The 19,982-nt window shown below is 43.3% G+C and overlaps 2 protein-coding genes and 1 long non-coding RNA gene across 5 annotated transcripts; all 3 read right to left on the minus strand.

The window, feature by feature from the left end:
• Positions 1–1,381: 1,381 nt before the first annotated feature.
• LOC144899473 (uncharacterized) lies at positions 1,382–7,594 on the minus strand. Its single transcript, XR_013627599.1, has 3 exons — positions 7,360–7,594; positions 1,780–1,873; positions 1,382–1,562 (listed from the first exon to the last, which is right to left on the minus strand). It is a non-coding gene; the product is annotated as an uncharacterized LOC144899473 (long non-coding RNA).
• A 5,024-nt stretch (positions 7,595–12,618) lies between these two features.
• Positions 12,619–14,392, minus strand: hoxa1a (homeobox A1a). Its single transcript, XM_058047857.2, has 3 exons — positions 14,370–14,392; positions 13,283–13,893; positions 12,619–12,998 (listed from the first exon to the last, which is right to left on the minus strand). Exons 2-3 carry the CDS (start codon positions 13,860–13,862, stop codon positions 12,619–12,621), a joined length of 960 nt encoding a protein of 319 aa, XP_057903840.2. The 5' UTR covers positions 13,863–13,893; positions 14,370–14,392.
• Positions 14,393–16,600: 2,208 nt separating this feature from the next.
• Positions 16,601–19,965, minus strand: LOC131102257 (homeobox protein Hox-A2a-like). 3 transcript variants are annotated; one of them, XM_058047821.2, is made up of 3 exons: positions 18,717–19,965; positions 17,806–18,007; positions 16,601–17,500 (listed from the first exon to the last, which is right to left on the minus strand). In XM_058047821.2, exons 2-3 carry the CDS (start codon positions 17,894–17,896, stop codon positions 16,767–16,769), a joined length of 825 nt encoding a protein of 274 aa, XP_057903804.1. In that variant the 5' UTR covers positions 17,897–18,007; positions 18,717–19,965; the 3' UTR covers positions 16,601–16,766. The 3 variants fall into 3 exon arrangements, with proteins under 3 accessions (XP_057903804.1, XP_057903803.1, XP_057903799.1); XM_058047820.2 differs by having other exon boundaries at positions 17,806–18,053; positions 18,717–19,964; XM_058047816.2 differs by lacking the exon at positions 18,717–19,965 and having other exon boundaries at positions 17,806–18,653.
• Between the last annotated feature and the right edge of the window lie 17 nt (positions 19,966–19,982).

The following is a 19,982-nucleotide window of genomic DNA, read 5'->3' on the forward strand; positions in this document are numbered from 1 at the left end:
AGCCGCCGAGCATTGGAGGACATCACACTAACACACACACACATTCCTTCCCCCATACTGAATGTTGTGACACCAGTTGGCCTTATTAAGCGACTGCAAAATGCAAAGAGTCCCCGATTAATATATTCCCTTTAACCTTTAGCTTAGTCTCACCTCCACAAAGCACAGAAATAATCCATTAGGTCATCATACATCGGAAAAACACTCCTCTCGTGATCATACACGTCATGCTTTGTCTCAAATCACAACTTCACATCAGGTTGATTCTTGGTAAACATGTAACGGGTTAACTGCTGTTGAGTCCATTAGCTTTAGCTTGCTTAGACGTTCAGGAGTGACTGGAAATAAACCCTATCATGTCACACATCATATTCAATGCCCTGATGAGGGCTTTCCAGATCCATAATTATTTGGTGATTTTGTACTTCATATTTGAAGAAATGATCAAAAACGCTTTTTTTTTGCTTGAAAAATATTGAATGTCTCCACCTTATAGAAGGCCAAACGTGACTTATTTGACTGTATGAAATCTTGAAGTGGCTACTGGGCTGATTAGTTTTGGTACCGAGCCTTCAATCGATATGCAACAAACCATATCAAGTCATATATCATATTAATGCCCCCAATTAGCACTTTTCTCATCTGTAGTCATTGTGTAATTTTGTCCTTAATTATTGACACAATCATCAAAAAAACGTTTTTTGCTTGATAATCAAAACAAGATTACAAAACAACAAAAGTGGAAACCCCCAAATCGTAATTTTTCTCCAGTTTTTATCCGACTGTATAAAATCTTAGTGGACAAATTGTAGGTTAGTAGCTACTCAGCTGATTAGTTTTTGGTGCCCACTGATCTCTGTCTTTGGGGGAGAGTCAAAAATCAATACGCAACAAACTCCATCAAGTCATATATCATATTAAATGCTTTCATGATGTATTTTGTCATTGCTTAAATGTTGACACAATGCTTCTGCTGTTTTTGTACGACCGTATAAAGTCTTAGTAGATACACAGTAGAACGCTACCAACCTGATTTGTTTGGGCAGCGCTATTTTTATCAATTATGTCAAATTAGATGTCAAATTAAACACTGGTTTCCATAGCAATAATTACATTGGTCACTTTTGTTTTTATTTGCAGAAATCTCACAAGGAAGTGGACAAAATTTTAGAAATTTCATTGGATTTTACATCAGAGTTTCTTGGAAATGACAAGGCAGATCATTATAAGCAGCTGGTGGCAAAAATGCCTAAATGTATTGTATAAATAGATGGGATTTTGATGTAAAACAATATCATTAAATACCTTGAATACATTAGCTAACCAGCACAGTTATCAATTGATTTTCAGGTCATCAGACTTAGCCACTTTTAGACCGGTGTTATTTTGTGTGTAATATATGACATCACAATTCCCAAAACCCGCAGGTGTGCATCAGTGAGAGCGCTGACAGCGTAGAATGTTGCCCAAAGCGCTCGAGCGTTATCTCACCTGTTCTGTTGAATGTGTTGTTGATGTATAGGCAATAAAAAGCCCGAGGACGGTGCAGGACAGTGCAACAACTGAAAGAAAGTCAGAGACAATGTTATCAGTCAGGAGAAGGAAGTTCCATTTTGGATGCAACTAAGAAAAACACAGCCATATCTGTGAAAAGCTTCCATTTCCTCCCTTGTTCTTTCTCGCCGTGCCACTCTCGCTGACAGGCTTTGATGGGACAAGTTAATGAAAAGCTACACGGGGAGAAAAGACGGTTGCACCTGCCACAGTGTGCATGCATACCTGCAAGCATATTTGTGTGCTTGTCTTCGGGCCCTCTCGTTGATGAGACAATTTGGGAGCGATGAGAAGAGTCTGCAGGCTACGTGTGACACAGCTGAAAAAAAAAAAAAGAAAAATAATCACTGAGACAGACGTGAGTGTGTTAGAATGTCGAAAATAAATCATATGTGTTCATTATGTTTGCAAAATTACATCATAATCTGTCAAAATTACAACCTTGTCATCATTTGACTGGCTATGGTTGTCTTAAATGTCATTGAATTATACCTGTCCAATTTTATATATTTCATTTTTACAATATTTTTCCTCTATTTTAACTTTCATGGGGAAAAAAATGCTCTCTATTTCTGCATCCATCCCACTCAACAACACATTGACTCAAACTATATATTGCTCTGTTGCTATGGTGATGACAAATAGCTTCATTTTCTCCATCTGACCTGCGATCTTTTGCGGTTAATCTACGAGTGGCTGCACACTATAGGTCAAAGGGAGTCAATAACTAGAGCAAACTGTCCGTTGTTATGACGCAAGGATTCTAACATAAAGGACTTTTTTTATTATTATTATTCTATGGTGGCGTAATTAGAAAACAGTCTTGGATGATAAATTGGACAGGTGGAGCATCCCCTGAAGTAGCAATATGTAAGCTGGTGACGTTATCTGATGACACGAATAGGTATATCACATTGATTTAGTGGATGCGCGCCAACGTTTGAAAGTATCCTATCGGCAGTTAAGTCTGCAATAAATAAAGCATATAGCACCAAATGGCCATAATATATCCATGGGCGGTAATAGACGCTATAACAATTGGCCTTTAGTCAATATTAGTAGCCTCTTTATGTTGTGTAGCACCACCGACTTCATTACCTGTTTCGTACATCATATCAATGCTAGCCAAAATACTAAATAAACATATTATGGATATAACCACACATAAAGATTCAATATGCATGTGTGTGTGTGTGTGTGTGTGTGTGTGTATGGACTGAAGACACGCAACCCCACAGAGAGCTGGCCCAGTCAGGCCGACCTGCTGAGTGAAACCCTGTGGTAATGTTTAGTTTTCGGGGTGAAGAAGAAGGCGAGCATTGGGGGAGGAAGGACGAAAGGATGAGCGGATGACAAGGTTGAAGTCATGTGGGTAAGGAGAAGGTTGGACGGGTCACGGAGGAGTGACGGCGAGAGAGGGGAGGGAAGGAAGGATGAAAGGTCCGAGCGGGGACGGGGTTTTTTCGGAGAGAGAGGTCCCACTTGGTCTCGTCAGTCAGCCGTCCCTCACTGACACCTGAACCTCCGCTGACCCGGTCGTGACTGCCTCTGCGGTACAGGAGATATCACGGGGGGGTGGCTGACCTTTGACTTTTCAATCGCCACCGCCGCCTGCTCCAAAGGGCTTGAGCCAACTCTTTGGCTCTCCTCTCTTCGCCCTCATTCCTTTGCAGCTTGAACGCTGACTCCATTCACTTTTCGGCATATTTGAGCGTGTTTATCCAAGGGTTCAAATAACACCAAGTACAAGCAAATGATGGATAAAAGGAGAGATGACGTGACTATCTGGTGACCTTTCTGTGTTTAGTTGAGTTGTGTCTTTGTACAGTAAACTAAAGCGACCTTATTCTCCCTCTCAGGCCGGCTTCACAGATGGCAAACACGTACTGGCATCCCTGGAGAGAGGGGGGGCCTAATCCCGGGTTTACATTGTTAGGACAACAGGGATAATCCTACTAACAGGGTGTTTATCTAGAAACTACAAGCACTGAATCCTCAACACGTGCTGTATTGACCCGCTCGGAGCTGCCAAAGCAGCAAGAACGCAAAGAGAGAATAAAGCTACACAAACATGAGCAGGAAATAATGGAAGATGGGCGGAAACGCAAGAAGAAGAAGGGAGGTTGTGTGAGGATGAGAGAAGGTCTGAGCTGTCAGGCATGCAGATGACGCTGTGATGGCATCAATGCCGAGCAGGACACGGGAGATCCCTGCGGACCAGAACACACACACACCAAAGAGCATTTTAAGCCTTCATTAGCCATAAAAAACACGGAGCATTGAAGAATGCTAATATGATCATACAGGAAGCCGCACTGGGACTTGACGGCCACATTAGGATGATTACATCCTCTTGTGAAACCCAAAAAGCTTTATGATCTATGTCCGCATTTGTGTATAAGGCATGAAATCATAAGGCATTAGTGTTTATAATTTAATTCCTGCATATTTGTGTTATGTTGCGTTGCATTTTGTATTCTGATTACATTACATTGCTTATTGATTGATTGACTGATTGATGGGAGGGTTTAAAGTACGGACATAAAATAGAAAACGCCTATGCTGCCTTCCACAACCATGGGAAATTGGAAATGTCTGAAAAGGAAGAGTGCAAAGGAGGCGGCACAGTTCAGGTAGTAGAGTGGTCATCTAGTCCTCCCCGGGTCATCAAACAGAACGACTTTCTTGCTCACGGTGCAACAAAACAACACAACGCATCCACAGCGAGTTAAGATATCACATCAAGCAACTGCTGCTGCTCCGTGGGTAATTAACAACAACTAAGCATAACTTGTAAGCGTTATTTACAAGTGCCCGCAGGGCATGCTGGGTAGCTAATGATAAACATTGGCTCTCAAGAGCAGGGGTCTCAAACACAAGTTTAATGTTAGTGCAGCCCGCGCAAGTTTGATTTGGATGCTGTATGGTATCATGTACCCAGAAAAAATTATTACGTTTGATTAATGTTCATGTTAAAGGTTAAAATCTGTTAATAGTTATCCTCCCTATTCGTGTGGAAGTGGTAAGTTTGCAAGTTAGCATGTGTCTCAAGACCCTGCAGTTGCGCAATATGTTGTAAATAAAAAGAGTCTAAATGTGACTATAGTCGTGTTTTGTCATGTCTACAGGGCTCTAATAATGCTTTGTTAATTTTAATCTGAAAAAAAATTTTTACCCACCAACTATATGTGGTTTCTTAATTTTTTATTATTTGCCGTTTTATTATTATTATTATTATATTTATTTATTTATTACTGATTGATTGATTTTCTTTATTCTTGATTTGTTTATTTATTTTTCATCTTATTTTGTGTAGAAAAATAAAAAGTAAGATATTTGAGAACAGTGGAATGTTTTATCAGAGCTTTTATTGTAGAAAATTGGAACCAAAGCGAAGTTTTTAAATTTTTTTGTTTTTAATAAATGCGTTTTTTTTGTTTTTTGGGGGAAAACCTGATGCAGCCCAGTCTCACCCAGACCCTAGCTCCAGTGGCCCCCAAGTAAATTGAGTTTGAGACCCCTCCTGTAGAGTATGTGAACATGTTTTTTTTATGTTTAGTTGACATATGTTTAGTTGACTTTTTTTGTCCTAGCTACAGATCGCATTTCCTGTGTGACTCAGCCGTGCCACAGTAGCACCGCATGTGTGTAAGTAATTTGCCTTTTAAAGCTAATTCTCCTTCCAATTCCCAACCAAGGCATTATAGCACTGGCTCGTACAGTATAGTATTATTATTGTACACTACTGAATGAGAATATGCTCCCACAGAGGTCATTCCTCCCTCCAGAGAGTCATGAACTTCAGTGGCTAACTGCCACTTTGGTATCTAATACTGCATGTCACAATATTGCCGTGTCTGGCGTTAACTTCCTCTTGTAGGAGGCTCATCAGCCGAAAGGGGGGTTATGGGAATATCGGCAGAAGTGCTCCAAGTTTAGCATGCATGTCAGAGCCTGGGGACGCTCCCTGAGCCAAATGCCAGTCTATAGATCGCAGAGGGGACTAAAGATCACATCATCGTCCACCCGGACATTGGTGACACTGGACAGCGGACGTGGGAGAGAGGCTGGACCGAATGATCCCTGCCAGGACGAGCTGTTATAGACAGCCGCTGTCATTACAGGGCAAACATGTGCACAATCGCCCCCAACACCCATACACACACACACACACACACGAGCAGTGATGGCCATGTTATAGACAAGTGCTGTCATTAGAGGAGTCTCTATGGAGCTGAAATGTAAAACGAGCAATGGGGAGGAAGAGAGGGAGGTGAGCAGGTGAGCATGTGATGTGCACGGGAGAGGTTAGCACCCGGAACGTCTTTACACACATTCAGCATCAGTTCAAATGCAGTGGATGGTTGTATTTTGCCAAAACATGATCTAATAAATCTAAGAAGATCATTGTTCTCCTTTAATGTTGCTGAATTATTTTATTTTATTTTATTTTATTTTATTTTATTTTATTTTATTTTATTTTATTTTATTTTATTTTATTTTATTTTATTTTATTTTATTTTATTTTATTTTATATACAATTCATTTTTATTGTGTATTTTATTAAATTCCATTTATTTTTGTAATTGTTTTATTTTATAAAATTGTAATTAAATTAAATTATATTACATTTTATTAGATTAAAACTTATTTTATTACAAATTATTTCATATATTACTATTTTTACTAAATGTCCATTGCATTTATTTAGTTTTTATTTTATTAAACCTAACCTTATGAAATCTAATTCTATGAAGTTGAAATGTATTTTTATAATTTATTATTTATTATTTTATATACAATTCATTTTTATTATGTGTATTTTATTAAATTACATTTATTTTTGTAATTGTTTTATTTTATAAAATTGTAATTAAATTTAATTATATTTAATTTTATTAGATTACAACTTATTTTATTACAATTTATTTCATATATTACTATTTTTACTAAATGTCCATCACATTTATTTTGTTTTTATTTTATTAAACCTAACCTTATGAAATCTAATTCTATGAAGTCAAAATGTATTTTTCTTATATCAGCTGTACATGAGATTCTGTCTTGTTAGTGAGTTGCTGTTGCCGGGCAACCAATGGAAACAGGTTTTGTGCTAAGCTAAGCAGCTACTGGCCATAATCTGTTATGTAAACCACAGAGATAATAGAAGCGCTATCAGTCTTATCATCCTGTCTTTATCAGGAAGCAAGCTGACATTGTTCCCATACAGTGTAGCAGTATTTGGAGAAGATAAAAATAGGAGCATTACTTCCTTTTTAAAGACACAGGAACTATAGATCCTTGAAGCACAGCGCAATGGGGAAATACGAGGAAAATAAAACCAAAAAAAGTGTACACTTTTGTCAGCATGAGTGTGATACGGAGCTCCGCATTGACAAATAAGGAAGTGACAAATGTATGTTTACACAGATAAAGACTCCTCTTCATATCAATTTGTCTTGATTTGCACAGATTGCTTTTTCTATGAGATACAAATCTAGACTGGTCCTTGCCTAAAGGGGACAGGCAGTCAATGTATGAGTGCATAGTTTCAGTGCACCTCTCACACTCCCACAGTGGGATGCGCTTCAGGGCGTGTACAAATGACAGGCTTAGAGTTACACGAGTGCGGATCACGGCTGTCACTGAAACATCTCTCTCAATCTCACAACCTGCTTTAAAACATACAATGACTTGGCAATCACGTGACACTCTATCACTGTCCTAGCTGTATCCGTTGTGCACCGGTTGTTCTTTTGAGACAGCTCTGGTGTGCCTAATATTGTGTCTGTGTGTGTTCAGTACCGTTTTGTCGGCAGCCATCAAAGCGTGAGCGGTTCCATTTTGTGTCCAAATTGCCCTCCCAGATTGTGTTTCCAGTGTGTCACAACGCACGTGAGCGCCATTGCTCTTCCTGTGGAGACAAAAGGCAGGTGCTTCTCAGATGAGCTCAATCACGCCGTGATCCAAACCTACATAAGACATTTCATCTTTTTTTTCAGCCCCCCAGGGGGGGTTGGTTGTGTGTTAGTATCTGTGTGTGAAGCTATATAGCGTCTGTGGTACAGTTTGTGAGCTTTTTTTTCTGTGATATGTTAGCAATTATGGCCTTGAGGCTTCTACCACAACATGTGCTTCTTCAGCCATCAAGGAGAACAAAGCCTGAGGTCCTCCATATCAAAGTGTTGGCTCAGGCTGCCGAGTGTTATTGACAAGACTGCTGCTGGCTTTGCACTTTCGGCGCTTCAGCTGTGTGTGTTTAACAGCCTGATAAGCATAACCAAAGGCAGGGTGCACTGGAACAAGCTAAATGTTTTTGGTCTATGATGACATTCGGCGGTGTTATGCAACATCAACTCTAAACTCCACCAAGCGTGAAGGTGTGAATATGGGAAGTATTATTTGGATTCGATTTTGCTGCAAATATGGATATAAGTCCACAATGTCCCATTTATCGATCATCCTTCCTAAACCAGGAAGTGTCTACTAACATATGCATAAATACCAAATATGGTACTTTTCTTTACAGTGTTTCATCTTGAGGACACTTTCATCAACATCGTACGCTCTACTTCGGCACACCAGGTAGGCTATATCCGTGGAGTCACCCAGCTGTAGTGCTTAATACAGTCAATACTGTATGGGAATGGGAATATATTTGGTAGTGTTATGATCTGTCTGGGGCTGCACGGCGGTCGAGTGGTTAGCGCGCAGACCTCACAGCGAGGAGACCAGGGTTCAATTCCACCCTCGGCCATCTCTGTGTGGAGTTTGCTGCGTGGATTTTCTCCGGGTACTCCGGTTTCCTCCCACATTCCAAAAACATGCTAGGTTCCAAATTGTCCATAGGTATGAATGTGAGTGTGAATGGTTGTTTGTCTATATGTGCCCTGTGATTGGCTGGCGACCAGTCCAGGGTGTACCCCACCTCTCGCCCAAAGACAGCTGGGATAGGCTCCAGCACCCCCGCGACCCTCGTGAGGAAGAAGCGGTAGAAAATGAATGAATGAATGATCTGTCTGCAAAACCTTTTTATGTGATTAGTTCCATGTAAACACATGCAAACAATGGCTGGTGCTAAGCTAAATAGTTCATTGTGTTTTTTTTAGGAGACTGTATGAGATGTTGGCATAGCAACGGTGATGCCACCCACTGCTTTGTTTGTGTTTGTCATCACGGCCATGTTTGGATTGGAGGGCGAAGCGGCGGTGGGTTGATGGGCGTGTCACATTGGTGGTGACTAATGCATAATGTGGTTGTGTTTTAGCTAAGTTAGAGTGGCTAACGTGGAGCCATTTTCCTTTCATTTTAACATGTGCTTCATTTCTCAGCGTGACGTTCTCAGCCCATGTCGACTTTCGCTTTCAATAGGTTCCCCTTTTCTGTTACATTTTGCTCGTGAAATGACACGTCGCTCCTCACAATAGAAATGTATGGAGATGGATGGAGAACGGTGCTACTGTTTTGTATCGTCACCCACAAAGCTTTTGACATGCAGCTCTTCCTGGTAGGGGTTCGGTGGGTGGGGGCCACGAGACAGGATGAACAGCCTGTTTGTCAGGTGTTGCTGCTCACATTAGTCATGTTCAAAACAAAGCAATGAAGGAGCCACGGCCAACACAAAGAGCATCCAGACTCCACTCGGTGTCACCCGATCCCTTCTATATGTGCATGTGTGGGTAGATAAGTGTGAGTGGAAGGAGTTGAGCGGGGGGGGATGAGGGCGCCTCATTGGCTGCCATGCTGGGGTCAAGCCAAGGTCGGGACTTGCGTGATGGATGGAGCTGGAGACCACAGCCCTTCTACCCATCCTCTCGCCTCCTCTGGGCCTCAAACGTTGATAATAAAGCGGCCCCTCTGTTCACATGGCTTTGTGGGGGCCGCATTGGGCCGAGCAGGATCGCTCGAGGAAGAACCGCAGACGGGCGCCGCAAGGTGAGTTGTGGGCGAACCAGTCATCCTCCCAACGCCTAACCTCTGCTTTGCTTTCTCCTGCTCTCATTGTCCACCCATCACACACACACCGGTTCAAATACGACACTTGGTGTACCTAATCATGTGTCCAGCAGTTGCATCAGTGATGTCATCTCTGCTCACCTTCCCCTCCATCATACTGTCAATCCTTCTATAGGCTCGCTTCCTTTATCGGCACACGGAGACGCTCGTCTGTCGATGGAGGAATTCATTTTGGCTGCCAATCACAACAGGGGAGTGGTCAATGAGCGCACATGTGCCAATACTTGGACGACCCTGATGAGTGACTTCTGTCTGTTGGTGCTTTTTTTGTGTCTACGTGGCTGGAAGACCCAGAACAGAAACTTTAGGCGGCTTGTTTTGCTGTGTTGTATAGCAAGTAAGCAGCAGCAGCAATGGAGATGGATGGAACATCTTCCTGTGTTTTCAAGGTTTTGGTGTCAAAGTCATCATTGGGTGCATTGATCCGGACTTTGAACTTACCTCTGGTTGTCTTACAGCCTCAGATGGATGAAAGCTGCTGAGAAAAATGAGGAAAAATTGTAAAGCGTTTCATATAGGAACATTGTAAAGTCTTCATCAATCTACAGTACATGGTTGGTTAACACAGCAGATGGGTTAACCAACTCATCCATAACTCATTGATGACTTTATTGGCCCCGTGTACAATGTACGGAAAACATGATACTAGTACTGCATTAGAGGCTCAAGTATCAAGGATAAAGTGTGAGGAAATGCAATGAAAATAAATGCATTACCATAACTTTATTTATTTTTATAAATATTTTTTGTTGACTAATTCTATTATTATATTATTTTATTATTGAAGATAATTCTGTTTGATTGAATTGAACTAAAAATATTTGTTTAACTCCTAAAATCGTTTGTATCAATCAGAGTTGCGGCTATAAATTTCTAACCGGCTATTTTAAACAATCAGTATCATTTTTATTTGACTTGCATTGACATATTGCTCCCAAATGTCTTACGAGACCTCTATCAAGGTTGTGTAGAAACGAAGTCTTCATCCAAATCAGGGCAAGTCGACCTTTAATCACTGAGTCCACCTCCAAGGCTTTAAAGCTTCATCTGTCATCACCCATGCGTTTACTCTCAGACCTTAATGGGAACCATCGGCTGCACTGAGATCGGTTCTGGATGTCCAACAAAAAGGTTGTTTTCCACTAGGAAGTTATTTTTTTAACCTATAGGGTCCAGTCTGGTGGCGTTTTGGTCAAACGGGTCCTTGGGAGGTGGAGTGTGACTTGGTTGTAGAGGTGCTTGTTTGACCAGTGTGGTCTCTACATTGTTGTTTGGGCCTGTGTGTGTGAGTGTGTGTGTGTGTGTGTGTGTGTGTGTGTGTGTGTGTGTGTGCTGTGACAACAAACTCAAAGTATGACCGTGGGTTGACCCGGGGCTTTCTTTTTGGAGGGTCCAATTCACTCCCGGCGTATGGGTCCCTGTAGGACGCTCAGTGGGGCCTAAACTTCCTTTAAGCACTAAACATAATATTCATTATGTATTTACGGTAATTATAATCTTAATTTACGTCACCTTTATCCGGTTTGTGTTTTGCTGGATTTGTGAGAGAGCTTTTTTAATTGATTTGACCGTTTTCAGTGGAAAATAAAGCGGATTAAATCATTTGTGTGGACAAAAAAAAGGAATAGCAAAAACAATAAACGGGTGTCGCTAACGATTAAATAAGCCGCTTTCTCCAAAAGTGGAATTTTATTTAAAAATGTGACTTCGATTAAATTATTTAACGAACACATTTATTGCATAATTGTTTGTTTTTTTTACGTTCCGTTTATTTTACGTTCATTCGTTAGGTAATATTCCTTTTGTATTTATCAAAATAGCATAATTATAGTTCATGATTTTTTATTGTTATACATTTAAAAAACATTATCAAAATTATACGAGGTAATGCATATCATATTATCATTAAATATTCGTGTCGTTGAACTTGCCAAAAATACATGTTTTCAATAATAATAATAGAGAATATTAATTGTCGTGCATAAAACAACACTTTCGAATTTGAAAACAAAAAATGGTGCATGACTTACAATCTCCCGCGTGTTGCTGCTGGCAGCCTCAGCAGGTCTCCACAGTCCAAGATCCTCCAGGTGGAGCCCAGGTAGACGTGAACCGGGATAATTAATCATGCTTCTTCGGGCGGGTTTTGCCCTTTTATGGGAGCATGGACTCGCATGCTGCACACCAGGAATTAAAACAGTCAGGGTGTTAAATGGGAGGACAGGGTGCACCATGCAGGAGCTTCACAAAAAAAAGATAGAATGAGAGCTATATTAAATACATACAGATACATCATATAAAATAATAAGATGACGTCATGCACCTCTGCAACTTTTCACTGATCCTCAAGGCGTGGGTGATGACACTTGAATGCAACTTTGGCCACTGATGAGCAGACACTGACAGCACCATCCTTGTCGATATCTTAACCTCCATGTTCGGATCAATACTGTTTTCCTTTCCTCAATAAGGTTGTCATCATCAGTGACAGCCATGTTTTTTTTCATATTATTCACACCAAACATAGAAGTTGAAATATCACTGTACAATTAACAACACAATGTCAAACTTCTTCAGAGGCCATTTGACTTTAATAATCCATATAGAACTGACCCGTAAACCATTGAGGTATGCAAAGAAATAAGGGAAAGGTCCTACAGGTCCAACTGATAAAACTCAGCATCCCGCCAACACGTGACCCGCATCATGCAACCCCTACACGACATTCACACGTGTGTACAACAATAGGTTTGATTCTGTGGCCGCAAGCACAACTTTTGCACAGTTGAGGTATACCGATCAGGTCCAACATTACACAAGGGGGGGTGTCCATACTTTTTCTACAGACAAATTGAAAGAAGCGGGTGGCCTTTGATAGATTCAAGATGCTAAAAGCAGTCCAAAATATATGCTAAGGTGGATGCTAGCAATGTATCTCCATAATGGATTAATTTGAGCCAATACAAAACAAGCTGCACACGCTTTGGACACCCCTGCATTACACAATATAAAAGACATCTATTGTCCAAATAGTGCATGAGTCCCTCCCTAATTGGAGCAGTAAGGGTCCGCACCGGTGGAGGACACCGTAGAGGAAGGAGGAGAAGGAGTACAAGGAGCTGAAACTGACTTCTCTGACACCGCATCGTCCATTTTCTCTTGAAGGCTCTCGCCAGGTTCAGAGGGCACGGCCTTGACCGGGAGCAGTCCTTCCTTCTCCCGCTTCTTCTGCTTCATTCGCCGGTTCTGGAACCAGATTTTCACCTGAGTCTCATTCAGCTGCAGCGTGGCGGCAATCTCCACGCGTCGTGCCCGGGTCAGGTACTTGTTGAAGTGGAACTCCTTCTCCAGCTCCGTCAGCTGCTTGGTGGTGAAGTTGGTTCGGACCGTGTTGGGTTGGCTTCCATAGCCGTATTCACCGGACCGCCCTGAAGGTGCAAACAACATAGTTTGAGAAGACATAGGCCGTAACGTACATCTGCACAATGTGGCATCACTAAAATGAGCATTATTTCAATGCAGTTTTGAATGGAAGACATTTGAAAGTAAACCATAAAATGTAGAATAACAAGACTTTTTGGATTTTGCACTGCAGAGGTGCTTCTAATATTTAACCCCTGTCATTAAGTCACTGTGTGGATGTCCCTCATATTATGTCCTCATAACATACATGTAAAACGTCTGCACCTTGAATGCATCGCTTGACACCCACCTGTTTTAGGGGGGTTCCTCTTAACCTTCATCCAGTCAAAGGTCTGTGCAGAAGAGGCTCCCTCCGAGAGAGGAGAGCAGCATCCCTCCAGGTGAGATGCATGCAACGGAGACAGAGGGTTCGAGCACCCAGGGAAAGGGCTGCCTTGCTCATGGCCGCCTCCATAGGCAGCGTGAGCATACTGCAGCTGACCCATCGGGGCGGTGGTACTGTAACCCTGGCGATGCTGCGCCACCATGGAGGTGGACAGGTTACCCGAGTACACGAGTGGGCCGCATTGGGCGAACCCTGCGGCAGTGTCCACTTCCTGGTTCAGTGCGTAATGGTTGTAGAAAGTTTGAGCCCCGTAGCTGGAGCTGCAGGACGGGTGTGCGCCATAAGCCAGCCCGGAATAGGAGTTGTGGTGGGGGGTGTCGTCTGGCGAAGCCCGGCTCGCCATGAAGCGCTCATCCGCGCTGCAGTTGTTCACAGACACGGAGCACGACTGGAAAGTTGTAATCCCGTGATCCGGGTGGAAAGCTCTCACAGAACACGACCCACCTTCACTGCTCATGACTGAGTAATCTAAGAAAGTGCTCATTGTGGCATAATGGAGCACCTCTGATCTCTGCCTCTCTTACCCAGAGTGACCAACATTTACCTATACGCTGATATCAGGGTGTGGGGGGGAGGGGGTGTGTGCTGACCGGTATCAATGAACGGCTGTGGTCACATGACTCCAGGTCAGCCAGTGAGGCACTATCCCCTCAGCCGGTGACAGATCGCTGTTTGAGTGGCTATTTAAATTCCAGGCGCTCGTCGATCAAGGTGACGCGCCATGCACTCGTGCATTGGCCGAGCAAACAATGAGCTGGCCGGCAGACGGATGCTGCCAGCGGCCGGTGTCGCATCGCCTGCACGGAGCCCGGGGAGCCCACCACGTGGGAAAGATCGGTCCGGACTCTGGTGGAGGACACCAAGGGGAAGGATGACCACGCACTTTGACCCCAGGTAGATGTTTCTGTAGGTGCATGATATCATACCATGATATAGAATGTGAGTGCATGAGTGCCAGAGGCTATCAGTTGTCCCATGCCTAATGTTTCACTTCAACACTGCGAGGGATTTACTCAGCAAATATTGTCACAGTGGGGGCAACAGAGGGCAAATGTTTCACTCCATTGACAACCAAAAGAAGATGATAACATAGAAGCTCTTTTCATTAGGGTCACATTTACCTGTTTCCACTACGTCTAATGACAAGGATGTGCTATTAATTTCCTTCTTCCTCTCAGGGTCAACTCTGACCTAAGTCACGTGCTGTATGTGTTCATTATGCGGTGATCAAATGATGTGATAACACCTTATGTTCCGTGTAGCCCGTGGGTTGATTATCCTGTTAAAAAGTTCATCAAATAAAGCTGCTGGGGGGGAGAAATAAATGGTGGAATAGATTGTGCATGGTGGAGAGAGAGTGGGAGTGAGTGGGAGCAGGCTGGAGGGCAACCTCTTTACTGGGGAGAGAAAAAAAATAGAAAAGAGGAAGAGGGAGGGGCATGGAGAGGAGGAGGGAGGGGCGCCATCAGTGGTCATGTGTGGTACTGCAGGGACAATGTAATGGCTTTTTTTGGATACATATACATGGATTACATATACTGTATATTGTACTGTGATATGACTATTTAAATGTGTGCACTCAAAAAAATAACATTGGACCAACTGATTTAAATTTCCAATTAATATATTTGGCTCCAAGTAAAAAAAAGTATTTTTGTGCAATGTAATATATTTGTGTTAGTTGACCTTTTTTTCTTGTTCATTCAAGAAATTAAACTAAGTGAGCTAACTAAATATAATTTAGACGGTTCTGTCCAAATATACAAGTAATACACATTAATTTCATTATGCTTTGCACTGCACACGATGTCATAATAAACATATAGTTCAAATGATATGAGTGGCGAGTGGGTGCGTATATGAAAGGGGGTGGGAAGCGGTGTTAACTTCTATAGTAGAACACTATAGCCTCCCTTCCCCCAATCTCCCTTTCCCTGACATCCCATCTGCAGCAGAGTGCATGCGTGGGCGCAATGGATCCTGCCTTGTCCGTGGACAGCCGTGGCAGCCCTGCACCAGCAGGCCACGGAGCTCTCCGTGCTCTTTGTGTGGAACACATGTGCACAGAAAAGGCGCGTTGTCTCGGAATGATTCGGTTATGGACGCCACTATAGCCACTGCAGGGCTTCCCCCCGCCATGTTTCTACCATTCTAACCCCCTCTTATTTAAACACACACAGCCACAAAAGAACCACGCATACACTCCAGTCGCTGCTTAGCCCCACGATGTCGCCGTGTATAGCTTTTAGATTATCGTATCGATCGGTGCAACCGGTGGTGGTTGTTGATTTGACACACAAAAGCTCCATATTGAACCGAAGTGGGCTATTTAACGATTCCCATAAGTCAGCTCAAGTGCAAAGCAATGGAGCAAAGCTATTCATAATCATCATATTGAACCCCAATAGTTCCTCTCATCGCTTGAGACAATAATCCTGCAAAATCCCACTTTAAAAAAAACGATTATACAGGCGCTCATTTAGAGATCACGCAGTTAACGTCTAATAAAATAACCCCCCCTTGTTTGGCATTCGGGCTCCACACGGGAAGTGAGCAGCCTGCACAGGCATGCAGCTTCCCAGCACACGTAGTAGTGGCTGCCTGTTTAAACAAGCTATAAAAATGAATCATTGCCTAACGCGTGGAGAGAGACTCGGCCCCCTTTAAGATGAGATACAAGGGGAGTCCCGTACGAAAATGTAAGTGGGCTTGTATTTGTGAACATTAAGCCACAATTGGGCTCCCTTAATGTCCGTCTCATTCATGCCATCGGGGTGATTTATGAGCTCCTGAAGGCAAACATGGCTCGGCTGTTTGCCTGCAGCATGCACCGTGTCAAGAGCCAGGTCATACTTCCACTCTATACCGCTGCAAAATAAAAACCACATGCAAGGTTAAAAATATCATTGGGTTTTGCATGAATTATAGGATATGTACAAAATGCAGTATTTGCTTTAGAAATGATATTTCAGCCAAATAAAAACGCTACAATAATATTAAACTGTCTAGTCTATTTATATTCATTACCAACCTGTTGTGATATTTGCATATGTTTTTGTATCATCCAGTGAATTATCTGAAATAATTCAATAATCAACAATAATCCGTGCAGAAATAGAAAAAGACGCCAAAGACAAAAAAAGTTGTATCAAGTTAATTGTATTCTAACAAAAATATCCAAGACATTGGAAGCTATACAAAAATAAAAATGACCAATTTCCATACAGGCCGAATATTGTAGAATTTATCACATACACACTTCATAATCTTCACTCCAAAATAAAAAAAACAATTTATGGTAATTACAATCCCCTTATCGGTGATTTAATGGCAGCCTTACCGTCAAGGAATATACAAATAAAATGTGAGTAGTGGTGGTTGTTTGCTGTTAATAGTTGAGATTCTGCAGGTCGATCGTGGTTAGAGACTCCGAGAAAAAATAGAAAGTATCTACAGAAATGTCCACGGGACTGTCCAAAGATTCCGACAAGCTCGGCGAGGCGGCATCGGAGAGCTGGAGGCAGGAATCCGATGAGAAAGGTTGGAAATCGTGTATAGAAACATCCAGGGCCGGGGGACTGTCGCCATTGTCCGGCCCAGATGCCGAGCCGGGGCCCATTGTTGACACGCAGCCTGGAACAGTGGGTGACGGGTTGGGGAAATGTTTTAGATTTTTCTCATTGCTGTTGAGCGGTGCGGGAGCATAGCTGCTATTGTGGACCTGCTGCGTGGACGACAGATTGTTGTTGTGAAAGGAGAAGGTGTCTCTCTCCAGCAGGGCCCCGCTTTGCTCGTACTGGGGGCCCTCGTCCTCGTCCTCGCTGTGCATGCCGTCCTCCTCCTCTCCGCCGGGGCCCTTGCCGTGCACGTCCCCGTTGTGGTTCTCCTTGCTCTGCGTCTGGCGTTTGTGCTTCATGCGTCGGTTCTGGAACCAAACTTTGACCTGCCGCTCGGTCAGGTCCAGCAGGGCCGCTATCTCCACCCTCCTGGGTCGGCACAGATACTTGTTGAAGTGGAATTCCTTCTCCAGCTCCAGCAGCTGGGTGTTGGTGTACGCGGTCCTGAGCCGGCGGGAGCCCCCACCGACTACTCCCCCTCCACCATCCGCGACCTCAGGCGAGCCTGCGTGGGAAACGGAGAGAAAACCGTTACATGATGTCTGTCTTGTCCCGGGGACGGCGGGGCAGCAAAATGGCTGCACTCGGTGATAATAAAAAAAAGTGGGCTTCTTTTGGGATAATGAATGCTGCAGCTGCCCTCCACGGCAACGCCACTCCATCACTCTTCATTACTGTCACGCATCAAAACTGTGACTGCACCAATAAATCAGCAAACTTTGCGCAAACTTCTTCAGCTTTGCGGTCAAGCCAGATATTAAAAACGAATGCGTGTTTTAATCCCATAGTAATAAACATAAAAACACCCACCTTTTGGGGAGAAGCACACGGGTCCATTGGACAATGTGGTGGCTGTGGACGTGGGCAGGTGGTTCCTCTTGGAGGCTTTCTTCTCCCGCATCCACGGGTACTCCGGAGGCAGCGAGGCTGTGGGTAGTGGACTGCATCCGTCCGGGCTGTGTCTCGGCCGGCCGTGGCGCGGATGGCTGCCCGGGTTGAGGCTGGGGATGGTCTGCTCGAAGGGAGGAGGAATCAGTGTCGAGCTCTTGATTGATGAACTTTGAAATGAATCAGCGACAGGGGGGAAAGATGTCAGGCACTCAGCAAGCGAAGGCTGACTATTGATAAATCCGCTCTCTCGCTCGAATTCGTAATTCATCTCCTCTCCCTGAGAGCCCAGGAAAGTTTGCACGCGTTATTGTCCACCAAACTCAATGACGAGGGGAAAAAATCATTCCAAAAACGTCCTGTGATGGGTTTTTTTCCCTTCCTGTTTCACTGATTACGGCCGTGTGGGGACCGAGCTACTATTAAACTATTGAATTCATGGAGACAAGGTTGAAATTGGACCGACTTGCCTGTCACATGATTACCTCTGCCCAATGACAATTTGGGCTTTAATCAAAAGAAGCCACCGGCTGCCTGATTGATCCAAAAACTCTGCTGCGGCTGTGGGAGTTTTATTTACATCTTGATCCTCCTCTCGCCCACTCTAGCAGGAGAAGAGAGAGCCCCCCACTCGAAAAAAGTGTGTTTTTAAGAATGGCGGACGCTCACTATTACAAGGGAAGGACCCCTAAGCTTAGGGCGCGCGGATTCGTGCACTCCTCTTTCTCGTATTGTTTGAGGATGTCAGGCGAGAACGCCCCCCACCACACACCCACCCACACACACACACACACACACAGAGCTAAAAAAAAAAAAAAGAAAATGAAACATACCCCAAAAGTGATCTTCTGCAGTCAGTCCAGCATATCTGATGATTTCATCCTTTAGGGTGGCTAGCAATAAAAAGGCACACATATTAGCTTAGCATTGCACTTAACACAGCAGAATAGCACTTTCAATCTAAAAAATGTACACACATGCTGCTTGTTGATGCACAACACTTGCATCCGTGTGTGTGTGTGTCTGTGTGACGTTTGTGTGATGGCTCAAATTGGCCACGTTTTCATTTTTTGTTTGCGTTATTGCGACATTCTGAATGTTTGACGGCGCCACATACAGTGTTCCCAGTGTCCATTCAAGCTAAGCAATTACCGTAATGGCGGCTATAAACATTAAAAACGAATAATTGGCCGCGTTATTACTGAACGTCTCCCCCCTGCTGTGATTTTGCTTTATGGTCCTTCCAAAGTCATCCGTGAAAGCCGCATATAGGACTACAGCCTTTCCATTCAAAGAAAGCAAAAATAGGACTCGGAGAGAGGAAGACGTGGTATAGGTCTCTCTCAGTTTGTTGCTTATATACCAAACAAAGAGTGCTGGAAGCCTGTGCGCGATCAATCTTACTCGCCAAAAGGTCTGACAGCTCGGTGCCCTCACAACACATTTAAGGCTTCTAACTCTCCCCCGGATCAAATGCAGCCAGGAAGCGGCCAGAAACACTGGTCACTCAGATTAGAAGCATTTTCTGCTCCTACTTCGAGCCTTATAGCTGTCGCTGGAGGGATGTTTTAAAAAGATAAATAAGAATCGAACAAGGCGTTGTTTCCTTGTCGGGGAGCCACTGAACGCACCACTGGTGAGTATAAAAGGACTCTACCTGGCTTTTATCTATTTTATCTTTCATGGAAATGTGTCTTGTGGATATATTTTTGTACACATTTGTGGAGATGGATGCCACATGGGGGGGAATGGTGTCTTTTCTTTTGGGGGGGGTAATCTTTGTGTGCAAGGAAAGGAGTGGGTGGAGGCTTTTTAGTCAACCTACACACATTACAGCAGGCACTGATTTAACAACCACTTTCCCACGGATCGAAATCCAGAGCAATAATGCATATTTTTTTGTGGTTTAAAATGTTGCTATGCAGGCACGTGCGAGTGGAATATTGCCGTGGATTATGAAAAGTGCAGTTTTGACACACCATGGTTCAATTGTTCTAGGTTTCCCTGCTAACCATATGTCATGGCTACCCATGCCCTGGTATATCAATCATGTTCACGTTGATTTTGTTAAAGAATGAATTTTTAAAAAATCCTGCAGC

This window comes from Doryrhamphus excisus, linkage group LG7 (assembly GCF_037039965.1).
Source record: "Doryrhamphus excisus strain RoL-2023G ecotype Guam linkage group LG7, RoL_Dexc_Guam_v1.1, whole genome shotgun sequence".
Lineage (NCBI taxonomy): Eukaryota > Metazoa > Chordata > Actinopteri > Syngnathiformes > Syngnathidae > Doryrhamphus > Doryrhamphus excisus.